The 27,988-nt window shown below is 42.2% G+C and overlaps 2 protein-coding genes and 1 long non-coding RNA gene across 5 annotated transcripts; 1 reads left to right on the top strand and 2 right to left on the bottom strand.

Annotated features, from left to right (window-relative positions):
- Nucleotides 1–1,111: 1,111 nt before the first annotated feature.
- LOC131882655 (GMP synthase [glutamine-hydrolyzing]-like) lies at nt 1,112–27,988 on the top strand. Its single transcript, XM_059229877.1, has 12 exons — nt 1,112–1,578; nt 2,929–3,155; nt 3,940–4,093; nt 5,053–5,196; nt 6,522–6,687; nt 23,823–23,986; nt 24,061–24,264; nt 24,630–24,809; nt 26,706–26,831; nt 26,906–27,184; nt 27,574–27,714; nt 27,783–27,988. Exons 1-12 carry the CDS (start codon nt 1,375–1,377, stop codon nt 27,882–27,884), a joined length of 2,091 nt encoding a protein of 696 aa, XP_059085860.1. The 5' UTR covers nt 1,112–1,374; the 3' UTR covers nt 27,885–27,988.
- Nucleotides 2,240–2,678, bottom strand: LOC131882661 (uncharacterized). Its single transcript, XR_009373517.1, has 2 exons — nt 2,537–2,678; nt 2,240–2,461 (listed from the first exon to the last, which is right to left on the bottom strand). It is a non-coding gene; the product is annotated as an uncharacterized LOC131882661 (long non-coding RNA).
- LOC131882656 (nuclear receptor subfamily 1 group I member 3-like) lies at nt 9,938–23,320 on the bottom strand. 3 transcript variants are annotated; one of them, XM_059229880.1, is made up of 2 exons: nt 22,854–23,320; nt 9,938–11,592 (listed from the first exon to the last, which is right to left on the bottom strand). In XM_059229880.1, exon 2 carries the CDS (start codon nt 11,583–11,585, stop codon nt 10,227–10,229), a length of 1,359 nt encoding a protein of 452 aa, XP_059085863.1. In that variant the 5' UTR covers nt 11,586–11,592; nt 22,854–23,320; the 3' UTR covers nt 9,938–10,226. The 3 variants fall into 3 exon arrangements, with proteins under 3 accessions (XP_059085863.1, XP_059085861.1, XP_059085862.1); XM_059229878.1 differs by lacking the exon at nt 22,854–23,320 and adding an exon at nt 14,405–14,672; XM_059229879.1 differs by lacking the exon at nt 22,854–23,320 and adding an exon at nt 11,773–14,380.

The following is a 27,988-nucleotide window of genomic DNA, read 5'->3' on the forward strand; positions in this document are numbered from 1 at the left end:
GCAGTCTTCATCAAGTCCCACCTTTGTTACTTTCAATATAACGAGATCAAGCCAAACCAGCCACAGGCTAAAAGGAACCGAGGGGTCAATAACTAGTGCCATGATTATGGACAGTTATTTTGTTTAAAGCTGAAGATGGCATGTTCAGTTTCACATATGTTTAGATGCACAAGAGGCATACAATAAAGCCCTGTGGACTTATGAAAAGGGCTTTGTTCACCTGGTTCCTAAGACAAACGTCTTGAGAAATGTTTGTTAATGTAGCAATGGTCCATGATTTTTGATGAGCTATAACACTATTTGAAGGTTGGGAAGTGAGTAAAACTTCATTCAAATTAATTCACAAAGATAGAGGGTGGTGCTTGTCACATTTTACAAACATTTCAGAGAAATTCTAGCTTGGCCTGTGTCACTCATTTAAATACTGGTCTTACATAGTTTCATTTTCTTTGCACTCAATCCTAGAGCCCGGTATTAAAAGAGTGCAACCCTGAGGTTAGAGCACCATTGCAGTTAATGTTGAACCTTCAATTCTGTTCCAAAACATTGAGTTTATATGAATCTCAGATCCAAACCAAACACATTTTTGTAAATTTTTGTGCTTTAAGAGTTGGTTCTAAGGCTTAATTTATTTTTCAGGCATCCTTATCTGCAATTACAGCAACACCAGATTCAAATCAGGCATTTTTAAATAGAAATATAGAAAGTGGCTCAACAAGTGACATTTGAAACATTCGAAATACATTAAAGGGTAGCTAAAGCCTATTTGATATGTAGAATCAAAGAATATTATGTAAATGTGTTTGGTCTGGATCTGGGGCCCAGGTAAACTCATTGTTATGGAAAGGAGTTAAAATGAAATTGCTATGGTGAGCTGAACTCACTTTCGAACTCCTCTAAATACAGAGGCCCTTCTCAATCCAGTCCTATCTAATCAGAAACGAAACGCATGTAATGGAAGGGTCAAAAATGTCCGTGATCTTCTTTGGAGGAATCATGGTGTTGAGGATGGCATTGATGATTCCGTAACGCAATGCTGCAAATTGATAATCACGCAACTCAAGTACCAAAATCGGACTCGGAAAGTCCGTTTGAGGTCTCATTCGATCATTTCATGTTCCTCTGCTTCACGTTGATTCACGTTTGATTGATTCACTGGGCCGCATCTTCCGGATTGTGATTTTTGACCGGATTGCCTGACTGCCTGACTGCCTGACCCACTGACCCACTGACCCATTGGATCGGCCCCCTGGCGGGACTTGGATTCGGGCCGGTTGGAACTGACTGGGATTGTTGGGATTGTTGGGATTTGGGAGGCTGCCAGCTAGAGTGTCCGTCAGCTCAGTCGTCCGCTTTCTTCTGGGGGCCAGCAGCATGTCGCCCACCACGCCCGCGGGTGCCGACGTCCTACCCGGCGATGAGGTGGCGGGTGCGGATGCCCCCGGCTCGCGCGTGGACCAGGTCATCATTTTAGATTGCGGTTCGCAGTTCGGCAAGGTCATCGACCGCAAATGTCGCGAGCTTCAGGTGCAAACCGTGGTGGCGCCCCTGGAAACCACGTCGGCTTATCACATTAAGGTACGCAGGTCTCATTGGGCTTCAGCGGGGGTTCGAGTTCATACCTGCAGCCCAACGATCGTCGTGATCCACCCTAGCCCTCCACAATGACAATGGCAATGACAATGGCAATGACAAGGGCAATGGCTCACCCGTGTTCATGCAACCTGGCGCTGTAACCAACGAAGCCAGTTCCGCCGGATTCTGGCCGGCCAGCCTCAGTCATAACCCTATGAGCCGGCCGCCAACCCTGAGATCACTCCCAAAGTGGCATCTTTTGGGACCGTTTTTGGCCCACGGACTGGCTCCAGGGTAGTTTTTAATGAACGTGGTCGAGTACCCCCCGGCGGATGCCATGCCCTTTTCCAACTCAATCCATGACCGAACGATCATCTTAGTTAGCCAGGGCTCTCTCTCTATCCGGTAATGCTGCGTCGAGTCCTGCCCCATTCCCAATTTTGGCCGGACTCGAGCCCAGTCGGGGGTTAAATGCTTGATACGTACATATTTAGCTCTAAATTTCCAAAGAACGAAATGTAGCTCTTTCCTCTGATTTTAATTGTGAAAACATCTTCAATTCAATTTTGATCGTTTGGTACATCACCTTGACCCAAGAAAGAGTAGCTAAGACGTCATCAATGAGACGAAACCCATGATGAACCAAACATTTTTAACTAAGAAATAAGATTATGAAATGGTTTATTAGCATTTGCCCAGCCGAAAAGGGGAGGAGTTCGATTAAGTCCATCGTATAGTAGCCACTCCATCATGCACTATACATTCTCCAATTCAGAGACCAAACTGCTCATCATCTAGTTGGGTCGGTTGATGTTCACATTTGAAAGCTTCCTTCAGTCACCAGAGAGTACGTGATTGGCAAAGTTCATGCATTCCAATGGAGTTGCTTAAAAAAAAAATGACATTAACTGGGAAAGATTTCTAAGCTACAAATGCGATGACTGGTAGATGGTTAACTCACTTTCGATTATTTGTCCCTTTTTGGACACGTCATTTAACCATTTCAAATTCAAGTCCGTTGCATGAACATTGCATTTTTATGAGGTTGATCATTGTAGCACGATGAGCCAGAATTCAACTAAAAGTGTTCCGTATGATATGAGTGTGATCCTTGAGCGTGCACTGCGGAGGCAATTTCAGGTAGTTTTGAAACCGAACTCTGGCTCGTTTTTTCATCTTAAAGCCCCGGGCTTCCTTTATCAATAGCGCGTCTTGGTTGTTTGCTGGCGGCTTCGATGGGAACCAATTACAGGCGGTCAGCTTATCTTGAATCGACACCTAATGACATAAAAGATATCCCGAGAGGAAGCCAGCAATGGATGGCTAATCGGTCCTCTAATATCATCCTCACAGGAAGCCGGTTATCGCGCCATTATCGTGTCCGGAGGACCAAAATCCGTGTACGCGGCCGATGCACCTCGCTACGATCCCGACCTGTTCCGGATTGATTTGCCCGTTCTCGGGATCTGTTATGGGATGCAAATGATCAACAAGGAGTTTGGAGGCACTGTCTTAAAGAAAGATATTCGAGAGGATGGCCAGACCGATATAGAGATCGATTCCAAATGTTCTCTGTTCAAGTAAGAATGTTCACTCAGATCCCATTCTTAGCAAATTGGCCGTCAAAGAAAAAAGCGATATTTGCCCGACGTGACATGTGGAAAACGTTTTTGTGCCACATGAGCCAAAAGAGTTGTGGCTGTAAATCATTATAGGGGGTTATTCAATGCTCCTCCGCCGTATGTATGTAGTTTGTCCACGAGCTCCGGAAAGCACGAATTAGAAAACATGCTTGATTATGGGGAAGTCGTATTGAGAATGGGATTTTCTTGTAAATTTGAGGAAGACTTACTGTAATTGTGTTTCCTGGAAATCGTCGGAAACTTCATTCATTGATCCATACTTGGTTTCCCTAATTGGAACATCACGCACAAATCCCAAATGCCTTATTATCTTCCTTGACAATCAATGCTAAGTCACCCTCAAACCGCTTGCAACAAGCACTATGATAAGATTCGTGCCTCATGTTTGAAATCAAGAACAAGTTGTGGAATCGCTAGATTGTACGTGAGACTACATTACTGCTTGTAAGGGGTATCATGAATACTACTTCGAAAATGTAAATGTTTTTTAAACTTATGATAATGTTTTTCAGTACTGACGTTTCTAATAAGCCAGAGGGTTAGGGTTTGAAAATACTCCGGACTTCAGGCCCCTTTAACATCTTTCTTTGTAATTTATTATCTGCCATCAAATTGTGTGTCTCGTTTCAGCAACCAAACTGTTGCGAGAAATGTCTGAAGAATTCGGTATGCATAAGGTGAACTTTTCTGATGATATGCTTTTTACTTCAATTGGTTGTAGGGGACTGGATAAGAAGCAAAATGTATTGCTCACGCATGGAGACAGTTTGGATAGGGTGGCTGAGAACTACAAGACCATCGCCACGTCTGGATCTCTGATTGCTGCTATTGCCAACGAGAAGAACAAGATTTTCGGGGTGCAGTTTCATCCCGAGGTGAGTATCAAATGGGATATCATATATTCTATAGGATTATATATTCTAAGAATAAAATTAGATATCTTGAAAGACTATTGAATGCTCGTCAAATATTCCTACGAAAAGTGTGTTCACCCCAAACGTAAAACGTTGACTCGAAATTTTCGTGAATTTCAAATATGTTCACTTCAAGCAAAGTAATACATGTAGGTAAGTTATCTGCTCTGATCTCCACTTCTTCTTTGTTCCCTTGCCCGATACGTTAGAAGAAATCGTTTCAAAAATCCCAAAAAGACCTTTTTTAGTCCCTGACGTGAGCAACTGAATGTATTTGGTTGGTTTTTATTGGATGGTTTGCCATAAATGGACGGACACCTGTGTATGTGTAAATCAAGTGTTCTAAATTTATGGTTCAGTTTCCTGGAGTAATGTGAGGTTGTAAACCCCCCTTTAGTAGGCAAGTGTTTTCCCAATTGGCTTGTATTGATGAAAAATAGACCGATCGGTTTGGAAAGGAAATCATATTCAATTCAATGGACAATCCGTTCCGCCTCTAAGGAATCTGTCAGTTATAAGGACATGAAATGCAAATTGAACTTTGTTCAAAAATGACAATTGAGTCATTCTTTTTTTCGTATCTCATCAACCTGATTCAGGTGCGCTTCGTTTTCGTCCCACGCGCTGGTAATGCTATAAAAACATTAGATGTCACGGGAAGAAATCCCATGGAGTTCCAAATTTGGGTTCTGAAGAAAGCGGAAGAGCGGCAAGCCTCTTTTGAAGTTGTTATGAGAAAAGGTTACTTCTCAGGAATCATTATCCACGATACACTTTGTAGAGCTCTCCTGAAAAAATGTCAAGCCCTTCTTTCAAAAGCTCAATTAACCACGTATCTCCGAGTTTTCGTCACTCAAATAGCGACGCAAGCAATCCCCGTCTTCCTAATACTTTCCCTAAACATTTGGTTTGACCTTTAGGTGGATTTGACTGACAATGGCCGAGCAATGCTGAAGAATTTCTTGTACGATGTTTGTGGATTAAGTGGCAATTTCACCATCCAAGATCGTAAAGAGAAATGCATTCAGTACATCAAAAACAAAGTTGGGCCGCATAAAGTTTTGGTAAGTGTTGAATCATTGAAACGATCTAAGGCTTATAAGATAAGGCAATGCTTAGCTCGGTCTTACAAAATTTGGTTGGCCGTAGCAACAACAAAAACAATATCAGCAAAATGTTACGTATTTTTTTTCTTAGAATAACATCGCTTTGGGGTGAAGTTCATATTCTTGGTTATCTTCTTCATGTCATTCAAAATCAAAATCCCAGGTCTATCTTTCGTGGAGTACGACAAATTTTTGTTTGCTGAGTATTAAGCTAAATCAAAATGTTAAACTGCATCAGTTCCAAAAATGAGTCGGGATTGAAAGAAACCTCTGTAGATCAAATCACTTCAATTGGTTTTTTATTGAATTACAAAGAGTGTCTCCTAGTATGTTTCCAACCTAATATTAGTGATTGATGCTCTTTAGCTCTTCCACCCACTCTGGGGTATGACTTCGGTTTCTTGGAAGCTAACCAGATTCTCAGGAATTGCCTTTCCGTGGAGTAGTTGATTAGCTTCTCCTCTTGATCGATCTACGTGGAAGTTCTGAATGTAGAAAGATGTTGTACTTTCGCGTTCTGGTGAAATGTCATCGACCAGATCTGATTAGGCCAGATTGGGAACCATGATGACATCGTTTCAACAACCTCTTGAACCTGGCCTTCATATCTGTTCCCCTTTCTCTTGAACTTGATGGACAGCCCTACGTTTGATTCCGATCAAAAAGGAAGATCATACTGATGATGAAAGAGAACATCCAATCAGTATCTTGATGTTGGCACACTAATGGCATAACATCCAGATTAAAGCGATAAGAGGAAGAAAAAAACAATGTACCCATTCATCATTTTCAGGAACATAAAAGTGAGACCAATTTGCCATTAGACGGCCAATAAGAGTAATTAAGATCGATTGTAGTTTCTGTCAAGATTATTTTGATCCAACCCGATGCACCAGCTTTCATGGAAGCCATGTCAGTATCGAGTTTTGATTAGCCCCAAAGTATTCGTTGGGGTCTAACCATGGACATGATCAGACATGTACAAACAAGTTATAACTTATACGCTGACTTTTTGCCCTTGTGGTTATTTTGGGTTTAGAACTCCATCAAACTTGACTAGTTTTTGGAGAGTAAGAGGCCCTAAGAAAATAACATTTTTACATTGTGTGGAGCATAATGGCGTTGACACAAGAGCTTTCAAGTTCAGATGGACAAAGTGGTAAACATTGGATAGAAATTGTCGTCTAGTGACTAATATAAAAGGTCACCCACCGTGTTGGATAGATAAATTTGCCAGTTCTGCCCTCAAGTTGTCCTTGAAATAATGGTTCATTGTATTCCAGATGTTACTGTCGGGTGGCGTGGACTCGACGGTTTGCGCAGCGTTACTGAATGAGGCCTTGAATAAAGACCAAGTGATTGCCATCCATATCGACAACGGTTTTATGAGGAAAGGCGAGTCGGAGCAAGTCAAGGAATCGTTGGAAAAGATTGGTTTGCCTGTCATGGGTGAGTCTTGATTGTTCTTAGTTTGTTTTGCTCTTCAAAAAAGAGTAGAACTTGAGGATTTTGGTAAGACCTCAACATTTTGTATCGGTTTTACTGAAGTCAAAAATCGTTAGCATCAAGTACGTTTACGTCAACGTGGCGCGGAAGGCAACAAGTCGAAGAACAAAAAAGTGCACGCAATGAAAAAGAAGTATTTTTTTTTGATGTTCTGTTGAGATTCCGCCGTCTAAGAATCATTTGTTCTTTTAATCTTGCCATGGCCTCAATTTTGAAACGTGACGGTTTGGTCATGGTTTCTAATACCAGAGCTTATTCATGGTTCGGAAAAGTGTGACGCATGGGTGTAAAGAATGAACGTCATTCAATTACTTTCTACGTAGAGTTCCAAGGAGTCAACTGATACCCAATCACTTATGGTTAATAACTGAGCCAGGCTTGAATGTAGCAATTTTACGTGCAGGATTTGGACCAAGAATTGTTGGCGAATTTCCCCTTTCCTGCGTGCGTGTACTTTACTCTCGTGGTCGCGGGGGAGGTCTTGTATCTTTAAAGAAGAAGGGCAAACATTTGCGATTAAATGTGAATCATTATATTTTATTGAGCACACGTGCGCTCTCTAGAATTAGAAGAGTCAAACTGATTCGGATTTGAATTTGAATTCACTTTTTGTACGAGCACATGTGCGCCGAATCGTATTGACGTGGAATTCACTCCGTTCTGATATGACGCTGTCTGCGGGATAAGTACTCGTACATAAATTTGGCGAAGATGAAGGAATCGATTTAGTTGTTCAAGCATTACTATAGGTAATGACACTGCATTAACGGCTTCAAAGCTACCCCAAACATCAACAGGGGCCCAAAACTAAATCTTGACGAATTGCCCCGACCGGAGGGAGGGCCACTTTCTCGACGGTCTAAAACTCGAATTGACAACAAACCGGAGTTTGGTGTTCTGGTTAGGGTTGCTTGGCTGAAAGTGATCTTGGAAAGCATTGATCGGAGACCAAACATCCCTATCAGGTCTTCAGCAGTTCCTCTATTTGAGGAAAGGATTACAGTTCCCGTTCCGTTGGTGAGGCATATACGTTCCTTCACCGTTTCTCTTGCAAAAAAAATGGAATGGTATAAGCCGCTACCGTAACTCTTTATGAAAATCAAACACTTTCATTTCCAACGTTACACAGCCTCCTTATTTTATGTTTTATATAGGTGTTTATATATTTTGGAAAGGAAAACATGGTTGAGATATATTGACACCAAAAATGGTATCAAATTAATATCATTTTTTGTCCATAAATTCATATGAATACACCCAGGAAAGCACATTTTCCCCTTACCTGAAAAACAACCAATTTTCAGTTGTGTGGGACCGTTACAACGATGCAATGCTACTAGTATCTTTCAATTGGTTTTGTACCTTTTCAATCTTACTATATTGTCCTAGCATTCTGAATAGCCGCTCTGTGGAGTGTTGAGCGTATTGACATTTTGACGAGATCTTGTTCATACCACCCTAGATTGACAGCTTGCTAACGTCGTTTGAACCTGAAGTCGAAAGCAGAGAAGTTACCTAGAAATGTGGTGTCTATTTAAATTGTGATCATCGTTTTGTATATCGGGAAAGCTCAACCCGGCTTTGGCCACGATAGATAAGCAATGGTACCTTATCTTTACATTTAATATGCAAAGCCCATAAAATAGGTAGCGCTAGATTATAACAGGACAAAGTAAAATGTCTGCTGTTAAATTTCTGCTGCGGACTTGTGCCCAAAGGTGTGCTAAAGTACAGCGAGATAAAGCAAATCGCGGAACGGTGATGAGTGATGATGCCTTTAAGATCCTTATTCTTGGACCTCAGAGAATATTTTACTTTGAACTGTAGCAAAACCTTGGCCAAGGTGTCTGCAACAAAGTTAAGGACGGGAATAGCATCTCCGGGTAGCCTACCACTGGTGAACACAATTGGAAGATCAACGTGTCCTTCCTGGCCTCTCTTTCAAGCGAGATTGCGATAGATCCAGCACAATTCATAAGGAAATTCGGCAAGGACTTTCAGGTCACCAAGGGTACAGTCTCCAACGTTTTCATGGTCTTGGGTACCCACTCCTACGTCCCCAGGAAGCGCCAGCTTCTTAGAAAGGCAACAAAGACCACAAGATTGGCCCAGGGGAAGAAGCTACTGAACAGATAAAGTTCAACAAATCGGCATCTTTTAAGAAGCCATCTTATAAGAAGCCGTGGACTGTGGATCAGGTGGACGACGAGTGTAATGATCGGCATCTTGCTTACGCAGTGGAGGATGTCCTTCCCATCAACATGTCCAAGCATCCCTCCTCACCTAAGATGCTGGATGTAGTGGCCAGCGATGGCAAGCGCATGTCGCCGCACTGGTTGCCCAAGAGGGTTGCGAGGTAGCTCAAGGTCATGGAGAACTGTGTCAGGCAACTCTGTCTGGTAGCCGGACTCTGTGCCTGCCCACAAGGCTTTCAAAACTCGGAAATGGTGTAGGGAGAACGCGGTCAAAGTCTGGCCAAGGATGCAGCCCCTTCAGCACAGTCTGGGACGAAGTCAAGCGAAAGGCTTACCACTAGCCTCACAAAAACGTTGACTACCTGAGGCCTCAAGCAAGGCCATAAAAAGAGCACGATTTTAAGTCTTTGTTCGAAGAGTGCGTGGTCAGCACATGTGCGGCCTTTCGACCCAGGGTGGAAGCCATGGTGGCCGTGGGAGATGGAAATTTTAGGAAAAAGAAGTGCAATGTCATGCCTACGAAAAACTATCGAAAAAGCTCACCGAAAACCTAACTGTTCTTGATGCAGTATCCTGTCATGACTTCGAAATTCCGCGTTTTGTTTTTGCCCAGATTTAAGTAATGCCTATGTGATTCGAAACTATGCGTGATGTCACTTAGACGCATAATAGCAATAGAAGTTGTTAATAGAGTTTTCAAGTATTGGGGAAATACATTTAGACTTGCAATAAGACGCTACTATTTTGATGGGGAGTTAGGAATAAGTCAAGAATAATTCTTTTTCGTGTGTTTCGGTCGTTTTAAATGATAACACCATTTTAGACATACAAAAGAATTGCAGTTCCTTTTTTGAAAAAAAGGATCCTATTGTGCAAATCTCATTCTTTGTTGATGTCAAGAGCCCAACCAGATCAATGCTTTTTTTTGTGCCATAAATCCCGATTTTTCGCTCTGCCCCTTACCTCAAAACCCAAAGAGGAGACCATAAATTGTATGCTTTATGTTCTGGCACGATTGCTTTATTGGATTAGGCTTTTTAATTCATAAACAATAATCAAGTGTTCGGGGGGACGTAATAATTGCACAACTCATTAACATCACAGATAGGATTGACAGTAAGATCACGGCAAAGCTAGTGTGTTATGGATAATGGCGTTCAACAAAACAAGGGACTAAAGAAAACGAAAATCTTGAGATTGACGACTCGCTGCGGAGAGGCGTGTCGTAAATATTAGGTAGTGTTTTGGTGCTCTGTTTGCATTGGACTCCATTAGAGGGGCGGAGTCTCAAGAGTCTCCGGTGAGGATCTCGGCCAAGCACCTCAAATCGAATAGCAAAGTCATGAGTTTCGAAAAGGTTGAGTTGGCCATTTGGTGGCCGTATCTTTGTTTGAGGTACTTATGGAGAAGAGTAGCCATGCCTTCCTGAACCGACTCAATCTCGCGTTTGTTGTCCAGCTCCACATTCTCGGTATGGAATAGGGCCACCAATTGGAACAAGGTGCTCACTTTGGTATCTTCGCGGAGGAGTTTTGCAACTTGACGAATGGTGGACGAGAAATAGTTCTTGTGAGTCTCGCTCTTCGCCCACGGCTCTACAAATATCTGCTCCATGGCAATGCCGTGATTGCCTCGAAGATGAGAGATCTCGCTGTAATGGCCCGTGTAAAGGAATTGAGCCTCAAGATTGCCATCGCCGTTGGTGTGAAGAGAAGAGGCCAACTGGATCGTGGAGAGCATGTCCATATTTTTGGAGAGGAGACTCTTTTTGTCCGCATCGGTGAGGGTTGAGAAGCTTTCGATCTCGCCCACGAACTTTACAATACGGCAGTAGACAGTCTTGAAAAACTCCACGATCGTGTCCGTATTGATGGTCTCGTAAGTGTGGGTGAGACGAACAATCTGATCCAAAAGCTGAGGACTCATCTCGACTGTGGTTCGAGTGGTTTGCAGGTCCCCAACCCACTGATCAATCCACCTTTCCTCGTGGTAGGAGAGAATTCGGGACTCCTGAGGCACCCCAAACGATTCCTGAGATGCTGGTCGAGATTGGCCCTCGCTGGACTCGCTCATCTGATCGTATTGGGAGCTGGGGGGCGTGTAGGCGGAGACCGGGCTTGCGGATCCCGACGAATCATTCGAGATGACACATTGTCCCTTCCTGGAACGTTTCTTCTCGAGTCGTTCCAGCTTCTCTTCATCGGAAAGCACCCAAGAGGCTTTCATACCAGCGTCCACACATTTGTCAAAGCGGCATTTTTGGCAATTCTTTCTCGTGGCTGGAGTGACGACACAATTGCTACTTGAAGAACAAGTATAGGTGTCATACTTGGGCACAGACCTGCGGAAAAAGGCTCGGCAACTGAAGCAAGCGATGCCACCGTAATGGCAATGATTGGGAGCACGATCCCCACACACATGGCAGGACAAATGTTTGGGGCTCGATCGTCTCTTCTTCTTTTCCCCCTTGTCTTTGAGGCTGAGGAAATCGGGTTGACTTGAATTCATAGCGAACGGAGGCATGCCAAATGGCACAGAATACTTTAACTCGGGTCTCTGGTATGCCTGAAGATCGTGGAGAAGCTTCACGGCGCCATCAATGCCATGGGACTTTGCGAAGCGAGCCATCAGTTCTTGAGGTGGCATGTCGAGCCTGAAATAGGAATGGAACGATTGTGGTCAGATCCTGTTTATTTTTGAATCTTTAGTACATTGACAATCTGCCGTATGTATACATCTAGTTATCCAGCCTCTCTCGTCTCATGGATACAGGCCTACATAGAAAGAGCGCTCAAATGTGAAGGTCTTATTCGACCTTTGTATCGGGCCTCACCTCAGGGATGTATGGTTCGTACTCTACAACAAGGCATGAGCGAGTGAGTGTTGTCACAGACGAGATCCAATGTTCGCCTCTTAAAGAATGTCCAACCGGGTGTCTCCAAGCACTGAAAGCTTTAGTGTAGCTTTTTACTTTTACAAATGAACTGATGAGGGCTTCCAATCTTGTGGAGACAATCTTCACAACTTGTGGGTCAGTGTCACTTGGATCTACTAACAGACCGAGTTGTACTTTGCCCGAATGAGTAAGAAGACTCCTCGTTACCCGTGGTGAGTGTGTACTCTGTGTACTCTTCCACCGTCACGCTCGATGATAAGGGCGCTTTGTCGTAGAAGAAAACAGTTCAACCCGTGCGCAGAGCGTGTTTATTTTGACAAGCCCGTATGATCCGGCCTGCTGGACCGAGTGCTGCAGATCAAATCTCGCTAAGCGCAAAGCCAAGTGCGTTGCTGTATTCGCCTTCGTTCAACAATGTACCCTTGTACTCTACTAACGAGTGAGAGAGATCGGAGAGGCAATGCACAACGGCACAGGAACATTCGACGAGTGCGTGAATCCCAGTTTCTTGGAATGAAGGCCAATTCCAGAATGCCGATCACATGCGTACTTCATAATCCCCATCCAGTTTGATTGTCTTGGCCATGCCTTACGTACTCAGGAGTGACGAAGGCGGAAAGTACCCTTTTAGGTTTGCAATCCGTGTGGAATCCAAATTATGTTTTCTGCATTCATTGCCGGAATCAAAGGGGCCTTGAATTGGACAGTGTGACTTGAGGGAAGAGTGTCGAACCACCTACAACCTACGAAGTTGAGTCCAGAGCAATGCGCAATCACGCACAAATATAAGCTCCTCATCCGCTATCCCAAAATACGCGATGTTCCCTGGAACTCGAAACACTAATAGGTCCCATTTTAGTATCGAAGGGAAAGGAGGCAAACAAGGTGTTCCGGGAATAAGACAAGGGCCTTCTCGCTTGATATTATGTACCAAGCACTCCTCTATCTACGTATATCTGCGATTCAAAGAAGCATTAGCTTTTTAGACACTCACACCATCCAAAGTGTGGGCGAGCAGAGATTTCTTGGAAGTCCTTAGTGAGCAGATCAGAGATGTGCCTTTCCGGAACCTGATATTTGTCTCCTCTCTTTCATTGTACGGCCTGTGATGTCACTATTTCATAATAGAGCCCAGTCTATGCCCTTTTGGTTTTGTAGCGCTACCATAGAGTACTTTTTGATGGTGGCCCTCCAAGACCGTTTGTTCCATCAACGTGAGAAGTTCCAAGCACATCAGGATCCCACTTCTTTGTGTAACAAGTAGTGTATTCTCCCCGAACTTGCATAAGCGCCAAAAAGGGCGCGTACTATCATCCCATCCATGTCCAAGAGCCGAGAACGTTCGCCAGAAGAAGACGTGCTTGTTTGCGCTTCGGGCTGAACTCGAGTCTGAACGGACAAACGAATGAGCGAATCAGCGAATGACGGACCTCGGCAGATAACAAAATACCCAGAGCTGTATTGGATCCCCAAGCTCCGGCCGCGACTACATCATGAATTAGTTTGTTTGATAAACAAGATGTACTACATCACTCTTGTCTCGTATGTTTGTGCGTGCTCTAATTTTGATCCCGAAGCGTACGTCCACATGTGAGATTTCGCTCAGGTTGCTTGCTGAAAACACTCGTCCCATCCTCCATCCTGCCAGAGATCAAGTCACTAATCTCTAAGCATATTGGCCAATACTATGTACGTAGTGTAAGCGATGAAACACGCACATGGAGAAGATAATGCACACAAAAACTTTGAAGTACTCGATCGTGTGTTGCGTTCCAGAATCGTCAACTCATAAAGTATACAGTTAGATGATTGCGATTATTGCTCTCGTTGCGAAAAAGGTACAAAGATAAGGGACGGCCTCTCATTGATCTTACATCACGTTGTAAATTTGATGTTCCCAAGGGAGAACGACGGTGGTCGTCAACAAAAAAGGATGTTAGCCTTTTCAAGCCTTTTTCAATGCCAATTGTGGCGGTTGGAAGGCGTTCAGATTTCCGAGAAGCACTGATAAGACCATCCGTGTCCGTTCCGTTCTGAAGCATTCATGAACATCATCCCTATCATTGACTCATGGTGCATGGTTAGAGAGGGCCGATAAGAAACAATATGCAAATGGCATCGAGAACTTCGCGCCAACGGAGGACCCAAGCTTATCAAATTTATCTACAATGAATTCAATGTTGCGATCAATGAGTCATGATTGACAGAATGTTGGGATTCCCGGGCTGGAAATTGTTCGACCCAGTCTCGCAATAATGACGAAATTCTTGACTTACGACGGCTTGGTTTAAGAACAAAGCGCTAGTTATAAATGGCAATTAAACAAACGCTTTAGAAGGATAAGGACGATGAGAACAATATCCTGTCCAACATGACCTCACCGGAGGATAGGGACAAGTGACGCATGTTAGCTAAAGTAGAGGATGAACACCAAGGCTCATACTGAAGGTATTTCCGCTCTCGCCTACTCAATTCCCAGAAACCAAAACCGTCCCACATTTTGTTGCTCGCTCTCCATGCTTGATTAGAAATCGTATTGGTATCAAGATGAAGTTAGAGCAAAACTCACATTGATTGTTGCTGGAAAGCCAACCGATGATGGAACACTTCCAGGAGGCGGGGATCCATTTGATGACCCAAGCACCTTGGATCAGATGAAATGGAAGAAAACTCCTCAGAGTCTCGATGACTTTGAAGCATCTTGTACAAATGTGTGGTCCTCTTTTTTTTCTTTTTTAAATACGAATAGCACTGATGAAACTGGCAGGTCTATTGTGAGCCAAAGCTACAGGATAACTGACTTTCTTACTCAGAACCTGGGTCTGTTTTGATTCTCTCTAGCGTAACGTGAAAAGAACGTGAGAGAAGACGCGCGCGCTCATCATTCAATTCACACGACACATTACATACTACGTGCATACAGTAGAGCAAAGCACCGAGCTCTTTTTTCGTACGACACAATGATAAAGACGAGCATGTTTGCTCTGGGTTTGCACCCTTTGTGATAAAGTTACTTATTAAAGACATATATTACTGTCTTTTACAAGAACCATGGAATGGCTCTCTGTGCCCTTTTGCTTGTGCTAACTAGAAAATCAGGCTCGAAAAAAATCTCATGCTAGATTTGTAAATTAAAGCGAAGGAAGATATTTCCATTATAAGAGGAGCCACCGAAAATACACGTATGTTTCCCCATGACCACTCATTAGCATGGGCCGTACGTGCTGTTCAGTCTCAGCAAATCTTTGAATTTTTCCTATCGTCCTACAACATCACTCTGTTATTGCAAATCACTCCAGATATGACCGCATCAAAGTGATTTGGAACACAACGTAGGGAATCACCGGGGCGAGATTGTAAGAACACATAGATGGGTTTTTATTTGCCGGATTCGACCATGTGCGCATTTTCTCAGAATAAAGAGTTATCTCAGTACATTAGTAACAAGGGGGTCAAAGTACGGCATGGACGTCGTTCAAAAGCCTCTATGCAATCATTGCGTCATTCTCTGCTCTACATATGTTCAGTAAATACATTCTGTTCATGCTCTTTCAACCCTCTTGTTCTCGATTCATACTTCTTGGATCAATGATCAATAAATCATTAACGCATTCATTGCTCTTGGGATTGAAAACTCAAATGCTTATTTGTCTGAGAATCCCTGGCAATCGAGATCATGAGTGTGAGGAAAAGAGTTGATGAAGGCCTTGCCCTATGTATGTGAGTGGCGTGGATTCGTAAAAATTACACTTATTGATCACCCTCAACAACAACAAACATGTGTGACCACAGAGACTCCACTGGCGTCACATTTTCTGTAGGAATGAATGTAACCGTTCTTGGGTTGGTTATAACCGCCTATTTCTTTATGAAAATCTTGAACCAGTAAGCGCAGTTCAGCATCGCCAATGATCCTGATCTTTGTATGGAACTTGGCTCACTCTGATCGTACTTGTGAGCAATTCCAAATACATTCAAAAGGCACATTTAAGTACAGCATAGCCATGACGTGGTTGTGTGTACTTTCATGTGGAGCCTATTCTCGTGATACAGCTTCTGGCTGTCACTTGAAAAAACTGGACAATTCTGGTTCCCCACTTTTACCTTAATCACCACCTGACCAATGGTTGGTGCCAAGATATTGTTGAGCTCCCTATTAGATTATTAGTGATCTTTGTTCATTCGAACCTCCCACTTAAGAGATGATGTAAAAAAAGGGATTATCATTGAGAATGAGGGTCTCCACGCGAGAGAGAGTGTAAATCAGGATGTGCAAGTTTTGACTTTACCCCAACGACAGGATATGTATCAAAAGAAAGAAAGAGGGAAGGGCAGCCAGATACTTGTTCGATTGGTAAGGTATCGTGAAACCAGAGGAAGGAAGATATTTGACACTTAATCAAGAGCTTTAGCGGATACTGTACATGGACACACTACATGCTGTACAGGAGATGTATGTATACATGCTTCCTGGACTTAACGACTTAAGTCAATACATTTCCGTCAACTCTTTCCGATGATCCCTTAATCTCATTGAGTCTCACGGACAACATAATTCAGAGATAGCTGATAAGTCCAAGAGGTTCCATTTTGGTAAATGGAACTGCAGAAGATTTATCCTCCAACAACGAAGTGGAACGAGTGCTCCGAATCTCGTTGGGAAACTGGGACCAAAGTGAAAATAAAGCTTAGCCAGAAACACCCCAGAGATGCTTTGGGTTCTCTGGGGTGGGTCCAAACAGAGATGATGTTCCCTTAATTGCGCGACTTGTGGCTTTTAACGATGATGCCTTTTCATAGCGAAGTGAAATGAAAGGAAATGTTTTCCACGGAAAGTTTCACCGAGGCATCAACCCTGAATTGAGCTTGTAAAAGATAGTCGTCAATTCCTTCGTGAGACAATCTGTTGTTCTTTAAAGGTTATGGTAACAGTGCAATTCAATTAGAGGATGCACCTTGGGAGACAACCATTTGGCCATGAGTGTCATCGATGCAGGGTTTATCGATCTTCTTGGCGTGACCCTGGTGTTCGTTTTCTGAAATTGCACTCTCACCTGACATTTACTCGACACCCGATCGAATCTCCCTGAACAATACACAACAGGGTACAGTACCTCGAGATGTCTACGTACTACGTTCGTTGGTTGGTGGGTGGGTGGATTGGTTGGTTAGCTGGTTGGTTGTTGCCTGTGTTCTTGTGCACTTATCAATGTCAAACAAAGTCTCAAGGATTTCTCCGTTTCACGAGTGGCAACACAGGGAAATGGCAAAGAACTCCATCCCCTCAACCCTTTGACGCTTCCGTTGCTCGTTCTGTCCCTCAAACGAGCCAAAGGTCAATGTTCGTTCGCTCTGAGCATAAGGTCATGATGATCTCCCATCCTCTTGGTTCGAATCAATTCGAACCTGAAGAAGACAGAAAGGCCAAGACTTACTTTTAATTCTACAGATACTTATTAGGAGCGCTTGGGCGCTCGATTGGATCAATTCAATTGGCCACCTCTTCAGACTAGTATAAAGCCATTGAAATGAACTTTTGAGTTGGGTTCTGCAAGTAGGGCGAACTTCGCTCTACAGTTGGCTTCTGGGTGTGTAAAAAGACCACTCCTCCACGAGTCTCCCGCGCTTAATTAACAGAAAGAGCCTTCGATTCTTGAGGTCAAGGCCGCGGTCTAATGGAAAAAAATCAGAACAAGATTCCAATCAAAGCCCTTGAGCTCTCCAAGAGTCCAAAGCTGTAACCTTTGTTTTCCTTAACAATATCATTTCAAGAAAAGAAATGAAAAAAATGCCGAGAAAAATGGAATTAAGTGATTGAAGACATTGAGAAGGGCCCTTTTTTTATTTGCACGCTCTTGAAATGGCTCGCTCATGAGTCATGAACAACTTTTTACCATGGATCCTACTATGCATTCAAGGGGAGACACCGAGGTGGTTTGCCGAACCATCCATGCTCTGTTCTGGTCTAGAGGGCGGACACAAGTTTTAACCAGTTCATGCACTACTACTGTACTACATGAAAGTCGAGTGACCGCAAGTTGGTTATGGACCACTTAATATGGTTTGTTTCTGATGAAATTGCTAATTGAGATTCAGTGCTGCTAGCTTTAAAAAATGCCTACCTTGAGGGGCATGAGACTGTTGCTTTTATACTCATTAGGCTTGACAGTTTTGATCTTAAAATTACTGAATGCGGATCTTGTTGTTTAGCCATCGTTATATCTAGACGTGAATCAATTCTCCACCCTAATCTACGATTATTAGGAACGGTCGTAAAACAAAAAAATAATGAGTCTCCCACGTCTGAAAAAGCAATCATAGGCAATATGTAAGGCTTGACCACCCTTTTAATGAATTCATCTTTCAAGTAATAGCTCCATTTTCCTGGACATAAATCGATACGCATTTCTTACTTGTCTCGTTCTCATAGTCTACACAAATCCATGGGCAATGTACATTTTCACAGTATATTATAGCTAAGTAGTATACCTAGATGGGTGCCAAAGCCTGATTTCAAATTAGTTCTCAAAGTGCGAATTAGGGTCTAAACGTTTCCTTGGAAAAGGTAACCTCAAGGCGATTCGAACCAAAGAGCCCTAAGCACCAACCTTGTTTCCTTCTGACTCATTGATACCAAGTTTAATTAACAACCCTGCAATTGGAAAGCATTATCAAGTTTCCCGGGGAATACTAAAACACATCGTTGCATGTTTCTAGCTTGCAAGATCATAATGAACACTTTGGATTTTTTGTTTTATAGAATTTTAGCTCAGAGTGAAAACGTGCATGTCTACAGACGTATGAAAATATGATTTTCGAGTATGAATTTGAAAATGACATTCCTTTATGGGGTTTTTGCAAGAAAGTTTTTATTCTTATCAAAAAATACACGTACCGCAACAAACTTTTTTTCTCATGAATTTGTCTGAAGATGTGTTTTGGTATTTCCGTCAAAACCAAGTAATTATTCTTGTTACTATTGTGCCTTATGGTAGGCAGATGGAGATTGTTATATGGCATTTGACTAATGCCTGACCGAGTTGAATGGGTTCATTTTTTATTTGTTTATTTGGCGGGTATTTGTTTTTACCCGCCCACACCTTGCTTCTCTAGTGGATATTTGTCTCGAATGGCAACCCTTGAACCGCTGTATACATACTGTACATATCCAATGAGACATGCTTTTCGCAATAAAGATATTTTTTTAAAAGAGAATGAATGTATTGTCAAAATTGTTCAATATGTTGACATAAAATGTGTTTGAATTTGTCGCTCAATGGCACCTTAACGAAATTCTAGTCTGGGTTTTCTCACAAAATTGATTTAAGTCTCGATTGAAACTCAATACTTTGTAATCAAATGTGTAAGACCTTGAAAGAGCGCATGGCAGCCAGTTGTAAAATGTGGTGCTCAATTGATACCAAGAAAGGATTTTGCACTACCTTTTTATCTAATGGGTGAATTTAACGTATACCATATTTGATGCCCCACCCCATCTATTAATAATGCTATGTTGTTTTCTCAAATTAGGAGAAAGGACATGAAGATATCTAAAATAGTCAGGATTAGGGATGAACAGGGTGGAAAGAAATTAAGGGCCGCTCTTTGTCGCTTCTGAAAATCCAACCCCCTAACTCAAAGAATGATTTTATCAGATTGAATCTCCAGTTTTCAATAAAAGGGATTATTGAAAAACATAACACCATACCACCAATGATCCGATTTTACTCCAAAGTAAATTGGTAACCATCTGATGTTTGCCCACCTAAACTTTGAGTCTTGAAAATCCAGATGTCGGCCATTGGCCGGTCTGCTCTAAAAGGATTTATGGCATTTGCATGAGGGTCTCCACTTTCAAATGGTTTGAGGATGATCACTGAAAGGCTCACCAACGTTCCCATGTCTTTACCGGCCTTCAGGATGCCCTCAACCTTGGTTCTGACCTTCAGACAGCGCTCACTTGAATTTTCAGACATTGTTTTGTCGACACTCTATCAGAGGGTTACCCATCGCCACCAGGATATCGATAGACCATTTGTAATATGTCACTAGGTACTTAACAGTTTCTCTTAATGAATGCTTGTGGTTTAATGTCAAAAAAATCTTTGAGCAGGGAGAAATGTTGCAAAAAACAGCCATGGAGGCCCTTAATTTCTTTACACCCTGTAGTATTCGTACGGACGATGAAAGCTATTCAATCCCATATATATTACTGGAGTCGTTCCATATAGTTTGAGCAAGACTTGACTGCAATGACGGTCATTACACTTATTTGCACTCCTTCAACCTTGCTTGACTTCATTGTGGTTATTGGGGCCCTTATTGGGAAAGCGGATTACAAATTGCGGCTAGTTTATTGAATTACAAAACTTTTCATTGCAAATGCGTCCGCGAATTTGAAAAACAGTCAATGTACGAGGGCAAATCAACTTTAAAGAGGATTGTTGTCATAACTTTTCTGACATGATATATATGTAAAAAATTGATGTCAGATCAATTTCCCTAAAATCGCCGTCGACTTTAATGCATTTAAGCAATCGATCGTATTGTTTTTCAAAGACGTGAAACACGCCACCGGCCGTGAGGTGTTTCATTTTCTGTGCTAAACTAGATTCCAAAGAGTTTGGAACCCATAGTGTAGTGAGCCACTGGTCAACTCATTCCTTGCTTTTCAAGAGTAATTCAGGGTCACTTTCTATGTGTTTTGGTCTTCCTTGATTTTTTTTAAGTTTGAAAACTTGGGATCAGTTAAATGCAAGCAAGTATTTATGCACTAATTCAAGCCATCTCTCGGATAATATTCGAAAGCAGTTACTTCTCCCAGCCTCTAAACGCTAATCTGCGTTCACTTTGGGAAAATCTGACACTTGAAATGAGATTGCTGAAAGTTTACGTATATTGATATATTTGATCTTAGCACACCCACCAATTAAGGGCATATGCTGCTGATCTTAACTTTTGACCAGCTTGCTTGATCATTTCAAAAGTTTGTTGGCTTCGAAGGCCAAACGATGGATAAATTTTAGTCAAGTTTGTTGTTTTAAATCGAGATCGAGAGGTGTGAATAGAATCGCTTTGCATCGGAAGTCCCAACTTTAATGACGCTTGTGATATCGGGTTAACTAAAAGACCAATTTGACAATGAACCCGAAATATGCTGCATTATTCATGTATGTACATAGATACTAGATTCAGCAGGGCATACTTGAACAACAACGACAACGGAAGCGCTTGAATAATTGTGGCTTTTTATCAGACTTCAGTGCCTAAATTTAATTTATGAAAGAGTTGAATGAAATTAGCGGAATTCGTGACGAATTCAGCCCCATGAAATTCATGCTTTGTTCTCTCCAATTGTCCATAGTCGATAGAGTATTTGAGCAAATATTTAGATTAGTGACTTATGACTGATCGCTTAATCAGCCGTTATATCTCTTCTCTTTTATCTATGGTGAGAACATAATATCCCATACGATTTTATCGTTTTAGAAAACATTTGCTTGTAACAATTGCAAGTACAAACATGAATGAGGGAAAGCAAGGTTGTTCACAAGTGTCTCATGAATGTGTTTGAAAGGAAGCGATGTAACTGAACAGAACTCCCATTGTGTGGACTTAAATTGTTGATCGGGATGGATGCCCAATCAATGAGCTATTTGAAAAAAAGACCATCATTTGTAGTTTATGCATCTGAATTAGAGAATTTGTACTCTATTGAGTTTGAGTGGACGAAAATAGAAAGCGTACGAAGCATTGTTCAAATATACCATAATCTGCAATGGACCTGGTCAACCAACTCCCTTATACGTAGTTAGTAATTAGTAACTACTAGAACTACTAGTTACCGAGCGAGTTCAACCGAGCGAACGGAAAACGAAAGAGAACTTCAATGTTCGGATTAGATTGTTCGAACCTGAAGGTCAAGACCATTCTGTCAAAGTACGACCTTGAGCTCCTCATTAACAGCTCCAATTGCTTGATAGGTTTGGGCATAGCCAAACATATCCATGGGAAGTACGTGAAAAAACGTATTGTACAAGATACCATTATATCAGGTGAAAGTCTAGTAAAATTTTGTTAAATGACTTTTCCGTGTCTGGGGTTTGAGATGCTAGTCTTCTATGGTCAAATGTCGAAGAGAAACCTGACTTGAAAACAATCTGTCGATGGAAGAAGAAGCATGAAGTTCAAATACTCTGAAAGATTGCAGATATCGCCAAGTGAAAGAGTACGAGAGATGTAACGAGAATCATCATTGAAATTCACGTGACATGCGATTTGTCATGGGGTGAACTTCAAATCCGCCTCCTAAAGATGTTTCGACAAGACGTGAAACAGAGCAGGCATTGTGGCTTTTTGAAAGATAAGAAAATAGTTCCCCTCGGAATGTAAGGCATACTTTAAAGAATGTTAAGATATTCGCCAAACAAGTCGAAATCAAAAGAAAGCACTTGTCAGTTCACTCGACTCATATTTGATTGGAGAAGGGCTGTAATTTGATTCATGACCTTCGTGGAAAAGCGATCAAGAACTCAAGTTAGGGGAGCCTTCTCGTCTATCTAGTAGAGAGTTAGATGAATACATCAACGAAAGGACAACCTTTAAGCCCGTGAAAGCTACTTTTTTGTCCATTTATGCTCGGATATATATACTAGGTTTTCCTAGTAGTAAGTGGAGGTCAAGTCAGCGAGAAATGCCACCCACAACCCCGTGCAGGTTTCATTGAAACTCTCATCAAATGTTTCTTCTTGGAAATGAACTCGCTCTCTTTCTCTCTCTTTGGAAGGAGTATCCATCCATCCATCTATGTTGCTGTATGGAAAGCTCCTCTTAGAGTGTGGGTGTAATTGGAAACGTGGAGCGTTGGAGGTTTTCCGTATGTTATTATTAACACTTAGAGCCCCCACTGCCGCTTGTCCCTCTAATCTCGGAAAGCTTGGATCCCATTCGAGTGTTTTCAAGAAAAGTCCTGTTCCAACGTTGAAGTTGCCAATTACGGACGAACATGAACTGCTTACCATACTCAAATTCAAAGGTCAAACGGACGACCATTTGATTCCTTCCACACACAAGGCTGGTCTCACGGGAAGAGCATTTTCAGAACCGGATAATATCAAACGACAATCGAAGAAGTGTCCGGAGTGTGCAGGTCTTTTCCTGAAAGCGTTCACAATGCTCCCAAAGCAGAACTACCACTCTCGCTTGAATTTACCTCTTCTGACTGGCGTCTTCTGCTCGATCTTCTCTGGCTTACCCCAGAGGTTCGCGATCTTTCCCCCAAATACAAAAGGTGACTTCTTTGGTCCTTATGCAAGCACCTTGTAAAGTACAGACATCACTCGGCTCTAGCTCGAAAACAAATCTGGACGGCGAGGAAGCCGAAAAATCGAGACCATGAACTCCAAATTCAGCCAGTCAGTCAACCGGTCAACGAGAGGCTCACACTCACAAACATGTAGAATATTAACTGATGCCTCAGGACAGGGATGCTGAAATACAATACACTCGTCGGATATCTTACCTCTCCCAAAAAGAGAGGAACACTCGAACACTGAAAAGAAAAGGCTTGACTATACTGGAAGGTGCGAATTTAAAGGGAGACACACTCATAGGACAACCATACCACTTCGAACTGAGACTTGCTAGGTTTACTTTTTTAATTATATTTTCCTTGTTCAATCTGTCGGATGTTTGAGCTACGTTTTACGTATTCCTAACTGAGTGAAGTGCACGCTCGTAGGATTTTGTGACGGGCAAGGTGAACGTACTGAATGAACTTTGAGCATAAACCCTCAGAGGATCGCCGTGTATGTTCGTATGTAACTGATGCACGGTGGCTTGTTTTCATGAAACGTTGAGCTTGTGAGACGTCCAAGGCTTTTTTTTTAGAAAGACCTCCTGCACCAGCAAGGTCCTAAATACAAGTCTTTTAAGAAATGCTTCCTCCTAAAGAATTAATAATGATGATATCCATGTTCTTATTGCAGTCGAGCAAGCCAGTCTCCGATTTCTGGACGGTGACACTACGATTCAGGAGAAAACTGCCGATGGTTTGGCCACCACACGGAAGACTGATTTACTATGCTTTGAGACCGATCCCGAGATCAAGCGTCGCATCATTGGCGATACCTTCATGGAAGTGGCCAAAAAGGTCAGCGGGCGATTTCGTTCCAACGCACTCTTAATGTACGATTTGACTGACACCAAGTTGTTTGTTTCCCTTAGGTGATTGCTCGATTGAACTTGAAAAGCTCCGAGGTGTTCTTAGGCCAGGGCACTCTTCGTCCGGATCTCATTGAATCCGCCTCTGGCTTGGCCTCAGAGAAGGCCGATCTCATCAAGACCCATCACAACGACACGGATTTGGTGAGGAAGCTTCGTAATGAGGGCCGTGTGGTCGAACCTCTCACGGAGTTCCACAAGGATGAGGTAATCATTTTGACAGGGATGTAACGGAAGTGATTGATCATTCCTGTGAATTTTAATGGAAGATGGATAATTGTTGGGAATCAAAAACGTCCGATTGATTTCCTATAAAGCACTTATTTTTTTCTGCAAACACAATGAAAGACACAAATTGTTGGAAAGCAAAAAAAATGTATTTTTCAGTTTGAGCGGAAAATATTTAGTTGTGTTGTAGGAAAGTGCGTTAGGGCCATTATTGTCTCATTGGAAAAGAGTCTTTCTGCCGAACACTCTAGGTCTGCTGGTCGTCTTCATTGTACTACTAGAATACGTCGAACAATGTGCTCCGTTTATTTTACGTATTACTCTTTGCATTCCATGCATCCTAGGTTCGAATCTTGGGCGAGCAACTGGGACTACCCTCTGAATTGGTTCATCGGCATCCTTTCCCTGGTCCTGGCCTCGCCATTCGAATCATTTGTCAAAAAGAACCTCACATGGAGAAGGACTTCTCTGAAACTCAGGTGCTTTGCAAACTGGTGGTCAATTATGGAGAGCTTGTGGAGAAGGTAAGCCTAAATATACCTGGATTCATACGAACTTTTCAAAAAAAAAGGCCAAGCAAACGTGATGAGGCAAAATCACCTAACTAATTGAATGTCGCACTTGGACGTGTCTAGTCTATCAAAATGTCTCAAACTGATCACATTCACTTAGAGAAACGGGCCAAAGTGTGCGGTAGTCTTGTGTTGATAGTATGTGGTTTGGCCACCTTTCGATCCATCCAGACTTTAATCCAACAAAATCAGGTCGAGGTCCCGGCAGAATCGAAGCCGTTTTTAGATCAAGCCCGGAAATTGATCTGGGTGGATGTGGCTCTGCTGGGCGTGATTATGATCTCCGCAGGCATTTTCATCCTCGGAGTTCTGAACCGAAATAAGACTTTCATGAAGCAGTGGTTCGTGATTGTTCCCTTCGGACTTTTGGTTCTGACTGGCCTGGTTATTTGGAATTGGAAGCATTTGTCCGAGTTCATGGAGATGTACCCTCAATTCGACTTCGATAGCCTCAGAACCACGTTTATTTTGTCGAGTGTGGAGCACCTTGCGACCGTTGTTCTGGTTTCAGCGATGGTCGGGTGCTCGAAAAAGTTCGTTCGAAGCTGTCCAGAAAAATGGGACCACTCGTCTTTGACGTACGATCAAATGCAGTTGTAACCAGATCCATCCATGGGAACTCGCGCATTCATTCAAACATCCAGCATCCTCAACTGAATTCTGCAACGTCCTTTGGATTCTGAATTTTTAAGCCAAGATATTTCGAAGTATTTTCTCCCTCTGTAACATTAGTTCTTGAACTCATTGAAGCCATGCAAACTTGGATGATTATGATGTGACATTGTAGCAAGGAAACTTAGAACTTTGATATAAAAGTGAACGGTTTGAAATCGAATTTAGTCACTCAACCTTTTTGGGAAAACTTGGAGGGCTAGGAAAACTTGACGCCATTACAGATATGAAGAATCTACGTGAACCAAAGCCATCCATTAGCATACAGAATACATACAGTGCTTTGCATTCTCAAGTGTAATGCTAATCTTTCATAATTGTGTGTATGAACTCAATCTTTATATTTAACGACATATTTCACAATTACAGTGCCAATCATGAAAGCTTATTCTTGAACAGTTTTGAGTTCGAATAATCATAATGGATCGGAAAAATAGTTTGTTTTTAGGTTGTAAAAACCAGTCAAAATAAGATTCGAAAACGTAAAAAACAGTTATAAAAAGATGGAAAAAGGTGACATTTGTGTAGCTATTTAAATATTTGGTGGTTTTCAAGACAAAAATTGTTTGATTGTTCTTTTTCACGGACTTCTTACTCTTTGGATTGAATCTTGTCTTGAAATCAACGAAAAAAATATTTTCAAAGTAGACTAATATCTTCAACTTCTAAGTGAGGTTCATATTTTAGAGAACCCGGAAATCAATGGCGTGTAAAATCAATACCTTCATTGTGTGATAATCTAAGTCAATTGTGCACAGATAACGTAGGGCATGATTCATAGAAAAGAGTGAAGTACATCCTTCAGTTGCTAGTCGATGTCAACCAAAACATGCATTCCTAAGAAGAGAAAATCGAAATAAAGGAACTCACGAGAAACTTGCGAAAACGAGAAATGTGTATTTCATTCTTATTTTTTTCATCCTTTTTTTTCGGGAAAATTGATCATTAAGGAATTTTATTTTTGCTGTAGTTCTAGATTTTGCCCAATGATGACAAAAAGCCTTCGATTTCCCGTAAAGTCATCGGTTTTAGGCTATTTCATGGTTAAAATTCGCGTGAATTTTTCAGACCCCTAGTAATCATTTACCAAGCCAATCAAAAAAGACCGATTTTGATTGAATTTTTTGATCAGTACTTCAAGAAATAAATCAATGCAAATCATCTCTTTTCACTCAGGAACATGCTCTCCTTAATCGAGTGGACAGCATCACCACCATTGAGGAACGTGCCAAGTTGGGCGAAATCTCCAAGAAGCAAAAATACCTCTCCACACTTCTACCCATTCGAACCGTGGGTGTGCAAGTAAGTTGGAGAGAGAAACCCAGCCGCTAGAGGCGCCAGTGTGGGTTAACCAGTTCATTGTTTGTATTGCTCAGGGTGACGGTCGGACGTACAGCTATGCCGTGGGTCTCTCGTCCGAGAAGGAGCCCGTGTGGGAGGATTTGCTCTATTTTGCGCGTATCATTCTGCGTCTGTGTCACAATGTCAACCGTATTTGCTACGTTTTCGGCGGACCCGTGGAACACCCCGTCACGGATATCACGCCGACAACGCTGACCAACCATGTGATTGGGACGCTTCGTCTCGTGGATTACTTGGCCAACCAGACTCTCTTCATGAATCAGGCTGCTAACAAAGTTAGTCAAATGCCTCTGGTAAGTGGTTTTCTCTGCTTTGTTGCTTCTTCCCGTCTCCCCCATCTCCCACTTTGGCCGATTTTTTCTTTCAATTTCAGTTATAATCGATCTATTGACAGTTTTTAGATCAGTGAAAATAGTTACTGAAGAGGAAACATAATCAAATATTTAAAAAAAAATAACAACTTGGATAGATGGCTACCTCAACATATTTGAGAAGAGATTCCGTTGCTTTAATTGACTAGTTTGCAGTAGCCTTCCCTGTTTCTTTTCTCACAAGGTTTCCGCTGCAATGCATTTTGGCCATTACGCAACGAAAACTTAGTTTCAATTTATACCTGAAATCATGACAGGTTTTATAACATGTTCTGGATCAAGACACTACCGTTACTCTTACTAATTCATAGGTCCTCATTCCCGTTCATTTTGACCGGTCAGTGATCGAACGGACAACTTCCTTCCAAAGGTCGGTGGTGATTCGCACTTTCAAGACCCATGATTTCATGACCGGGGTGCCCGCGATCCCGGGCAAGGATTTGCCTCAAGAGGTATGGACTACCTTGCCTCACAAAGAAGGAATAGTTTCCCGACTGAAGTCGCTATTTGTTTATTTTAGGTGGTCAACAAGATGGTGGCCGAGATCCTCACGGTGCCCGGAATATCTCGTGTTCTCTACGATTTGACTTCCAAGCCACCAGGCACCACTGAATGGGAATAGAGTCATTGATCATTCATTCACCCTCTGTCGCATTTTTGGACGTTAATTAGTAAATATATCTCGACATGACCATCCAAATGACATTAAAAAAAATGAAGCTCTGA

The sequence above is a fragment of the Tigriopus californicus genome, chromosome 6, assembly GCF_007210705.1.
Source record: "Tigriopus californicus strain San Diego chromosome 6, Tcal_SD_v2.1, whole genome shotgun sequence".
Classification (NCBI taxonomy): domain Eukaryota; kingdom Metazoa; phylum Arthropoda; class Copepoda; order Harpacticoida; family Harpacticidae; genus Tigriopus; species Tigriopus californicus.

Coding starts and splice junctions, on each gene's coding strand:
- LOC131882655 (XM_059229877.1), top strand. CDS start 1,375: ATGTCGCCCACCACGCCCGCGGGTGCCGACGTCCTACCCGGCGATGAG. Junction 23,987..24,060: donor TCATGGAAGTGGCCAAAAAG/GTCAGCGGGCGA, acceptor TGTTTCCCTTAG/GTGATTGCTCGATTGAACTT. Junction 27,185..27,573: donor AAGTTAGTCAAATGCCTCTG/GTAAGTGGTTTT, acceptor ACTAATTCATAG/GTCCTCATTCCCGTTCATTT.
- LOC131882656 (XM_059229878.1), bottom strand. CDS start 14,535: ATGCTTCAAAGTCATCGAGACTCTGAGGAGTTTTCTTCCATTTCATCT. Junction 11,593..14,404: donor GCTTTCCAGCAACAATCAAT/GTGAGTTTTGCT, acceptor TTCCTATTTCAG/GCTCGACATGCCACCTCAAG.